This window comes from Mandrillus leucophaeus, unplaced genomic scaffold (assembly GCF_000951045.1).
Source record: "Mandrillus leucophaeus isolate KB7577 unplaced genomic scaffold, Mleu.le_1.0 Scaffold39, whole genome shotgun sequence".
Lineage (NCBI taxonomy): Eukaryota > Metazoa > Chordata > Mammalia > Primates > Cercopithecidae > Mandrillus > Mandrillus leucophaeus.
Window position 1 is genome coordinate 500,138 of NW_012104142.1, and position 10,271 is coordinate 510,408.

The 10,271-nt window shown below is 43.8% G+C and overlaps 2 protein-coding genes across 3 annotated transcripts in view; both read left to right on the top strand.

Annotated features, from left to right (window-relative positions):
• Nucleotides 1–3,595, top strand: part of HKDC1 (hexokinase domain containing 1) — a 68,936-nt gene extending 65,341 nt beyond the window's left edge. The window contains exons 17-18 of the mRNA XM_011991022.1: nt 1,293–1,526; nt 2,649–3,595. Coding sequence (XP_011846412.1) covers nt 1,293–1,526; nt 2,649–2,796 — 382 coding nt within the window. The 3' untranslated portion in view covers nt 2,797–3,595. The remainder of the gene's footprint in view (nt 1–1,292; nt 1,527–2,648) is intronic.
• A 2,476-nt stretch (nt 3,596–6,071) lies between these two features.
• Nucleotides 6,072–10,271, top strand: part of HK1 (hexokinase 1) — a 143,632-nt gene continuing 139,432 nt past the window's right edge. The window contains exon 1 of one of the 2 annotated variants that reach the window (XM_011991023.1): nt 6,072–6,196. The gene's annotated coding sequence lies outside the window, so the exon portion shown is untranslated. The remainder of the gene's footprint in view (nt 6,197–10,271) is intronic. The other variant, XM_011991024.1, reaches the window with a different exon arrangement.

Below are 10,271 nucleotides of genomic sequence, written 5' to 3' on the forward strand. Positions count from 1 at the left end.
TTCACCATGTTAGCCAGGATGGTCTCGATCTCCTGACCTCGTGATCCACCCGTCTTGGCCTCCCAAAGTGCTGGGATTACAGGCTTGAGCCACTGCACCCAGCCGTGTATCTTTTTTTATCTTGGCAAGGGCAAACATTAAAATAAAAAACCAACATTATACCATGCATAGTATTTTATAATCCATTTTTTCACTATGTCATTATGTCATGAAGATTTTCCATGGCATCATCTTTTTTTTTGTTTGTTTTAGAGATGGGGTCTTGGGGTCTTGTTATGTAGCCCAGACTGGTCTCAAATTCCTGGCCTAAAGTGATTCTCCTGCCTCAGCCTCCCAAAGTGCTGGGATTTCAGGTGTAAGCCCCTGTGTTGGCTACAAACTCATCTTTAAGATCTACGAAGAATTCTCCTGTTTGGCTATACCACTGTTTACCTGCTGAATCCCCTGTGTGGTCATACAGGTTGTTTCTCAATTGCCTTTCTTGATAACACTCCTCTTCTCTAATTATTACCTGAGACAGTCAAGGATACAACTTCACATCGCTTAGCGTGGGAGTCAGGACTCTGTTTAAGTACCATTAGTTCACTGTGAGATGACCGGGGTCTAGACTTGAAGCCATCCTGCCCCGTGATGGGTGTTTCTCTGCATGTGTTTACAGTCCTACCTGGTTCCGATTCTCTAAGGTTCTGATTGTATTTTGTATATTCATGTATTCACTTGCTCATTGAATGTACCCTGCTGGCTACTACTGAAAATACAGTCTTACTATCAAAGAGCAGAGAAATCAGAAAAAGGGAAGAAAATGAAGAGAATCAGAAAAAGTTAAATAGAAGGAAAGTTGGCCTCCAATTGAAGGGGGCCAGCGTATGAGAGTTGGCACGGTTTGTGGCAAAGTGCGAGAGGTGGTGTGAAAAGGGTTGAATTTGAGCCCCTGCTCTCTAACGAGAGGGCACAGCCCTAGCAGGCTGAGCCACAGCCTCTGCTTCTGAAAAACAGGTACCTGGTGTGTTGGTTGCTGCAGCTCATGTGGCTTCTAGTGAGATCATAGATATGAACATGCTGAACACCAGAGGCATTCACACTTTATTTTTTAAAGTTGATGGAACTTCCAGGGGTGGTGGACCTTCTTGAGTCTCGACTCCTAAGCCTTTCTGCTCCAGCCTAGCCATTGCCTGGGTCAATTTCTCCCCACTCCTGCAAGGGCATCTAAGAATGTGAAGGCTGTGCGTTGCATTGAGCACATCCCAGGATGCTGGGAAGGAGGTCCTGACTCCCTGCTCTATTGCCTGCAGCGATCGGCTGGCCCTCCTCCAGGTCAGGACGATTCTGCAGCAGCTGGGCCTGGACAGCACATGTGAGGACAGCATCGTGGTGAAGGAGGTGTGCGGAGCTGTGTCCCGGAGGGCGGCCCAGCTCTGCGGTGCTGGCCTGGCCGCTGTAGTGGAAAAAAGGAGAGAAGACCAGGGGCTGGAGCACCTGAGGATCACTGTGGGTGTGGATGGCACCCTGTACAAGCTGCACCCTCAGTGAGTGCCCACGAGAGGCGTGGCGGGTGGGGCAGCAGAGGTGCTGGAGACCAAGTGTGGACTTGGCATAGCCTCCTCAGCCGTGGCATGGGAAGATGCATCCCCATCCTTTTATGGGAAAGGAGTGCTGTATGGTCAAGCCACCTATTCAATCTGACAGACAAGGTGTGAGCCCTGGTGCCTCTGCTACTGGTAATACGGTGTGGGAATGTTAGCTGGTCTCTCTAAACCCCAGGTTCCTGATCCACAAAAGGCCGGCACTAATAATCCCTACCACATAGGGCTAAATGTGTGAGGTTGAAATGAGTGAGTACATGTAAAGTGCTTCACACAGAGCTCAAGAAATGTAAGTTGGCTGAGTGCAGTGGCTCATGCCTGTAATGGCAGAGACAGGAGAATCCCTTGAGCCCTGGAGTTTGAGACCAGCCTGGGCAACACAGGGAGACTCCATCTCCACAAACATAAATAAATAAAATACAGTCTGGGCGCAGTGGCTCAAGCCTGTAATCCCAGCACTTTCGGAGGCTGAGACGGATGGATCACGAGGTCAGGAGATGGAGACCTGGCTAACACGGTGAAACCCCGTCTCTACTAAAAAATACAAAAAATAGCCAGGCGAGGTGGCGGGCGCCTGCAGTCCCAGCTACTTGGGAGGCTGAGGCAGGAGAATGGCGTGAACCTGGGAGGCGGAGCTTGCAGTGAGCTGAGATCCAGCCACTGCACTCCAGCCTGGGCGACAGAGCGAGACTCCGTCTCAAAAAAAAAAAAGATAAATAAACAAATAAATAAATAATAAAATAAAATACAAAATGAACAAACATTACAAATATTAGCTGGGCATGATGGTGCATACCTGTAGTCCCAGCTACATGGGAGGCTGAGCTGGGGGGCTTGAGCCTGGGAACTTGAGACTACAGTGGGCTGTGATGGCACAACTGCACTCTACACCCTGGACAACAGAGTGAGACCATGTCTAAAAAAAAAAAAATTAGAAGAAGAAGCTGTTTAGAGCCTTGAAAAGCAAACCAAAGGGAAGAAGCTAAAGAAATTAGATTATGATCATTTATAAATGTGCTGATTCTACATGGAAGGGCTGATGATGTTTCTTTCTCTTTTTCATAGCTTTTCTAGAATATTGCAGGAAACTGTGAAGGAACTAGCCCCTCGATGTGATGTGACATTCATGCTGTCAGAAGATGGCAGTGGAAAAGGGGCAGCACTGATCACTGCTGTGGCCAAGAGGTTACAGCAGGCACAGAAGGAGAACTAGGAACCCTTGGGATTGGATCTGATGCATCTTGGATACTGACCGGCTTTTCCTCTGGCAGATCAGTTGGTCAGAGACCAGTGGGCACCCTCCTGGCTGACCTCACCTTCTGGATGGCTGAAAGAGAACCCCAGGTTCTCGGGTACTCTTAGTATCTTGTTACTGGATTTGCAGTGATGTTACGTGACATTTATATTTGGTATATTTGGGCCAAAATGGGCCAACTTGTGAAATCAAAATATCTATCCTGAGAGATCCCCTTTCAAGACATTTTTCAGTTGAGGATTGAGCTGTCAGTTCTCTGTGGTTTTCAGTCCTGTGGCTGCTGGACTTGGAAATATATAGAATCTGCCCATGTGACTGGCAGGCTGTTTCCCCATTGGGATGCTTAAGTCATCTCTTATAGGGGATTGGGCCCTATACTTGTGGATGAACACTGGAGAGCAAGAGGAACTCATGTTATGAACTAGGGGTATCTCATCTAACTTGTCCTTACCTTGCCATGTTGACTTCAAACCTGATGACAGAACAAAGACTTTGAAGTATCCAGCCCCGGGGTGCAGAGAGGTTGATTGCCAGGGAGCCCTGCAGGAATCTTTGCATGCTTAAAGCAAGTTATGTCAGCATCCTGATTTTGTTCCTTATTAAGTGTGTGCCATGAGGTGGGGTGCTGTCTGGGGCATCTGTTTTTCATTTTGCATGTGGTTTGTGTTGCAGCTGTTGATAGTTGTTCTAAGGATTGTTAGGTGTATGAAATACAGTAAATTAATAAAAAATTTTTGATTTTCCAATAAACTTTGCATGAGGTGCTGATATTTCTTCTGGGAGGCTTACTTGGTAACACCATGCTTTGTTGATGGAATAAGGGATGCAGAGTCAGAAGCAGCTTGAGCATTTTTCTCGAGTCCAAACTTCCTACCAACAGGGGGAAATATATGGAATATCTTCTAAAATATCCTTAACAGATTATCCAGATTTCTTTGGAATACTTCCAGTAACTGAGCATTTCCCACACGATCTACAGCTCTTGCTTTTGAACAGCTGGAGTTGACTGGAAGTCCTTCTGACTTCTGAGCTCGGTTCCTCCCATACACCCCACTGATCTCCATTCTACCCTGCAGAACTATGTGGAATTGGCCTATCCCCGACCATTTCTCCAGTGGACTTCCTCTCTCTGTCCTCTCTTCCCCACTTTACCTGAACTGCCTGTGCCTTTCTGTTTTGCACATAGTTATCTGTATGAGTTTTACATCTGGCCAGATAGATTGTAAACTCTTTGTCAAACACATTCTTGTATTGCTCTAGTGAACCTAGCACTGTGCCATTCCTATCAAATACTTACTTGTGGGAGGCATGATTGAAAAAATAGAACTTTTCAAGAAATTTTCTTCAGAAAAAGTATAGACTGGGTGTGGTGGCTCACACCTGTAATCTCAGCTCTTTGGGAGGCCAAGTCAGGAAGATTGCTTGAGGCCAGGAGTTCAAGATCAGCTTGGGCAACATATCAAGACCCCCATCTGTTCAAAAAAAAAATTTGTTTTAATTAGTTGAATGTGGTGGTGCACACCTGCAGTCCCAGTCACTCAGGAGGCTGAGGTGGGGTGTATCTCTCGAGTCTAGGTTCCAGGTTACAATGAGCTATGACTGCACCACTGCACTCCAGCCCGGGCAACAGAATGAGACCCTGCTTCTTAAGAAAAAAAAAAAAAAGAGAGAGAGAGAGAGAAAGAGAAAGAAAGGAAAGGAAGAAAGAAAGAGAAAGAAAGAAAGAGAAACAAAAGAGAAAGAGAGAAAGAAAAGAAAGGAAGAAAGGAAGGAAGGAAGGAAAGAAATTGTCAACTCTTGTTATTGTCATGGGAAACAAACTGAAAAGAATAATCGAGTGATTTTATTTTTATTTATTTGCTTAGTTACATACTTAATTATGACAACTCCACAGAGTGTTCTTGCTGTCTCTTCAAAAGAGTATGGCTTTGGCCAGGCGTGGTGGCTCATGCCTGTAATTTCAGCATTTTGGGTGGCCAAGGCAGGCAGATCACCTGAGTTCAGGAGTTCGAGACCAGCCTGGCCAATGAAATGCGTCTCTACTAAAAATACAAAATATTGTAAAAATACAAAAAAAAAAAAAAAAAAAGCCAGGCATGGTGGTGCGTGCCTGTGATCCCAGCTACTTGGGAGGCTGAGTCAGGAGAATCACTTGCACCTGAGAGGTGGAGGTTGCAGTGAGCTGAGATCGAGCTACTGCACTCCAGTCTGGGTGACAGAATGAGACTCCATCTCAAAAAAAAAAAAAGGGTTTTGGATTCCAGCTCTAAGTGTCACCATTTGCTGAAGCAGGATGTCCAGATGGAGTGAAGGGGGATGAGTCTAAAGACCGAGAGAGAGAGGCCAGCTAGGGCTGGGGGTAATGAGGGAGCTGAGGGTTCCTTGGGACATATTTTTTATACTTTCTTTTTTGTTGTTTTTTGAGACAAGGTCTCACTCTGTCACCCAGGTTGGAGTATGGTGAAGCAATCATGAATCACTGCAACCTTGACCTCCTGGGCTGAAGGCATTCTCGCATCTCAGCTTCCCAAGCAGCTGGGACCGCAGGCACATGCCACCATGCCAGCTAATTTTTAAATTTTTTGTAGAGACAGGAGTCTCACTATGTTGCCCTGACTTGTCTCAAACTCCTGGCCTCAAGTGATCCTCCCGCTTTGGCCTTCCAAAGTGCTGAGATATATAGTCATGAGTCACCGTGTCTGGTCCATACTTTCAACACAAATGTACGGTGGTACTGCTGTGAACAGGTCCTAGATTTATCAAAATTATCTCTTTTTTATTTTAAGGTTATATCTCTTTAGATAAGTGGCGTATGAATGTTTTAAATGTATCTTTTTTATATTTTGAAGTTACGCCTCTTTGGAGAAATGTTTCACCTTATCAGGTTTCATCTTAACTGAAAACCTTGCTGTCCTTATTCTCTTTCCCCAGTTCTCCCATTTTATGGTAAGACATCCTCAGCTTCCAGTCCCTCTTTCCCCTGGTTCTGCCAGGGATCTTTCTCTTTGCTGTCTTTCCCGGACAAGTGATCTGACCCGTAGATTCAGGTTGTTGTGCCACTAAGTTCTTCCATGACCTGGTCTCTCAGCACAAGTTTGGCAGGTTAGGGGAGGTCACCCAGTCCCTTCCCACCCAGCCCTGGTCTCTTACAAGAAAAAGGAGCCCCAAGGTATCTAGGCAACCTTGCACATTCTGACTAATTGATCGCATCATAGAATCCTTGAACAAGCACCAGAACTCCAGAGGGGGCAGACATCTATCTTGCTGTGTTTGGACAGGCCAGCCCCTGAAACATCTTGGGCAATGGAGGGTTAACTTCTCAAAGTTTAATAGGCAAGACCAGCAACCATGCAACAAGGTAAACTGTCCTCGTGAGAGCTCCAAAGACTTTATTTTTCTCTCTCTTTTTTCAAGGCAGGGTCTCGCTATGTTATCCAGGCTGCTCTCAAACTCTTGGGCTCAAGCAATCCCCCCACCTTAACCTCCCCAGCAGCTGGGACTACAGGCACACTCCACTGCACCTAGTTGACTTTTCCTTCTAAGCATCTTCGGCTGGGCATGGTGGCTCATGCCTGTAAACCCTGCACTTTGGGAGGTCGAGGTGGGTAGATCACTGGAGGTCAGGAGTTCGGGACCAGCCTGGCCAACATGGTGAAACCTCATCTCTACTAAAAATACAAAAACTTAGCCAGGCATGGTGGCAGGTGCCTGTAATCCCAGCTACTTGGGAGGCTGAAGCAGGAGAATCACTTGAACCCAGGAGGTGGAGGTTGCAGTGAGCCAAGATTGTGACACTGCACTCCAGCCTGGGTGCACAGCGAGTCTGTCCAAAAAAAAAAAAAAAAAAAAAAAGGAAGAGAGAGCATCTTTATCTTCATTTTCTAGCCTTAAGTGTTACGTTCTCCCAGTAACATTTTGCCCAAAAAGAGTTGATGAATATAGATTTAAGAATAAGATTTTCCTCATGATGCTGCCTTTCCCGAACAAATGAGTTCATTCTCATTTGTCTTTCTTCAGAAATCTTTTATCTATCTTTCTCCCATTAGCTGGAATGGGTGCTCCATGAGAATAAAGACTTAGGTTTCATTTTTCCTGTTGTCCCCAGAGCCTACCATACTGGCTGGCATTGAGTAGCAATTGAACAGTTTTCTGAATGAAAGACTGAATGCTCAAATAAGCACATGAATTAATTATCACTTTCCTTTGAATCTCTCCATTCTCCTTCCTCACCCAATGGGGCTCAATCCTTATACACCGAAGATATTCTATAAATGATGACTCAATGAATGCCAAGCCCTGTTCTATGCACTGAAGACCCAAAGAAATAAAAGACGTCATCCCTGCTCTGTAAGAATTCATAGGCTAGTAAGGAAAGAAAGATATATAAATATCTGTAATACAACATGGTAAACAGGAACAAGGTGATGACAGTTCTGACCATTTCCTATATCCTTTAGATCAGGAATGCTCAACCTTTGTGCACGTGTATGTGTGTGTGTGCACGTACTATGTACCCCTTGGATAATCATGTGAAACCTTGTATTCTTGCTCAGAATAACGTTTTTAAATGCATAAAATACATAGGATTACAAGGGAAGTTAATAGTGTGAATTACATTTATTAAAATGTTAGAGTGGCACTATGGTAATAATACATGCGTGTGTTTATTAATGCATTATGTAGCAAGATCCAGCAGGAACCTAATAACAACGACAATTTTGAAGTTCTTATTTTTTTCTTTTTTTTTTGAGATGGAGTCTCTCTCTGTCACCTAGGCAGGAGTGCAGTGTCGCGATCTCGGCTCACTGCAAGCTCCGCCTCTCGGGTTCATGCCATTCTCCTGCCTCAGCCTCCCGAGTAGCTGGGACTACAGGCGCCAGCCACCATGCCTGGCTAATTTTTTTTGTATTTTTAGTAGAGACGGGGTTTCCCCGTGTCAGCCAGGACGGTCTCGATCTCCTGACCTCATGATCCACCCGCCTCGGCCTCCCAAAGTGCTGGGATTACAGGCGTGAGCCACTGCACCCGGCCCCATATTCTTTTTTAAAGATTTAATTTCTCTATTGACATACTTTATCTTTTCATCCATTTTGTCTAACTTTTATTTTTCTTTAACATAATTACGAAAAAGCATCTTAAAGTCCTTGTCTGCTAATTCCAACATCTGGGTTACCTGTAGGACTGTTTTTGTTGTCTATTTTTTCTCTTGCTTACAGGTCACATTTTTCTACTTGTTTGCATATATTATATATTTTTAATATTATGCATAAATAGCCATAAAGTCTGATGTAGATATTATTTTTCACCAGAGAGAGAACACTCTTCTCTCTGGCAGCTAAGGTGATGAACTGATCACTTTGATCCAGTCTGATATTGAGCTGGATCAGTTTACTTTTTGTTTCAAATATCAGCTGAGCATGGTGGCTCATACCTGTCATCCTAGCACTTTGGTAGGCTGAGGCAGGATGATCACTTGAGCTCAGGAGTTCAAGACCAACCTGGGCAACATAGTGAGACCTCATCTGTATTTTTTTAGTTTTTCAAATTTAATTTAAAAAATGGTTTCGGCCAGGTGCAGTGGCTCACGTTTGTAATCCCAGCACTTTGGGAGGTCAAAGCAGGCAGATCACCTGAGGTCAGGAGTTTGAGACCAGCCTGGCCAACATGGTGAAACCCCATCTCTACTAAAAATACAAAAAGTACCTGGGCATGGTGGCACACACCTGTAATTCCAGCTACTTGGGAGGCTGAGGCAGGAGAATTGCTTGAACTTAGGAGGCAGAGGTTGCTGTGAGCTGAGATGGCATCACTGCACTCCAGCCTGGGTGACAGCAAAACTCTGTCTCAAAAAAAAAATAGTTTCAAATATCTTAGAGTCGTGCCTGTCTTGTGTTTATTACAGGCCCTTTTTTCAAGCAGCCTTCTCTTTCTCAAATACAACAATATTATAGGATATCTTTCTCTGAATTTCAATCTAGCCTTCTCTACTGCCCAGAACTTAGCAAAAATCCTGTGGGGTGAACTGGCAGGTGAGGAAAACCAGCTATGCATTTGAAGCTTCTCCAGATTCTACTCTGTCTAGCCAGCTCACATGACCAGAAAAGCTGGCTGGTTTCTCATTCTCTCTGAGTAGGCTTGTCTCTATTCTGGCAACTCTAATCTCCCCAACCCATGCCAAGACTCAACAAATGCCCTCATAGAGGAAAGCAGTCACGAATCTCCACTCACTTTGCAAGGGTCCCTTCTGCTCTGGAATTTAGTTCCATTAGATTTCCAGCCTTCCAGTGTCTCTAAAAAGAAATATATATGTTTTTTAGTTTATCCATATATATTTTTTCTAATTGCCATAGTGGACACAATGGTCTACTGTTCCCCTCTTACATCCTACATCCTAACCACCAATTCTAAATATTTTAAATTCCCATTACAATGTCTTATTTTACTCACGAGTTATTTAAAAAAAAAAACAACAACAACTTTTAAGGCCGGACGCAGTGGCTTACGTCTGTAATCCCAGCACGTTGGGAGGCCAAGGCGGGAGGATAGCTTGAGGCCAGGAATTTGAGACCAGCCTGGGCAACATGGCGAGACCCCATCTCTACTAGATTTAAAATAAATAAATAAATAAAAATTTTAAAAGGAAAAAAAAGCTTAAGTTTGTACATTTATAATTTCCAAGTATATTGTTTTAAATTTGATCATTTTGTTAATTTTTAACTTAATTGTGTGTTGATCTATGGCCTATATCAGGGATTGACTACTTATTTCTGTAAAGGGCCAGGCAGTCACAATTGTAGGCTCTGTGGGCCATATGATCTGTGCTGTTATAACAAAAAAGGAGCCATAGACAACATGTAAATGAACGGGTATGGCTTGGTTCTAATAAAACTTTATTTTCAAAAATAAGTGGCAGGCTGGATTTGTCCTACAATTCAGTTTGTCAATCCCTGGTCTAAATTATCTTAATTATTTACAAATTTATTACGACTTGCTTTATAAATATGTTTGCTTTGAAATTTGAATGCTTTTCATGTGCACTTAAAATATATTCTGTATTAGCTGGGCACAGTGGCTCATGCCTGTAATCCCAGCACTTTGGGAGGCTGAGGCAGGTGGATCGCCTGAGGTCAGGAGTTGAGACCAGCCTGGCCAACATAGTGAAATCCTGTCTCTACTAAAAATACAAAAAAATTAGCTGAGCGTGGTGCTGGGCACCTGTCACCCCAGCTACTTAGGAGGCTGAGGCAGGAGAATTGCTTGAACCCAGGAGGCACAGGTTGCAGTGAGCCAAGATCACATCATTGCACTCCAGCCTGGGCAACAAGAGTGAAACTCCTCAAAAAAAAAAAAAAAAAGAAAAAGAAAAAAGAAAAAAATATATAAGTATATATATACTGTATTAAATAAATAATTCTATATATTTATTAGATTAA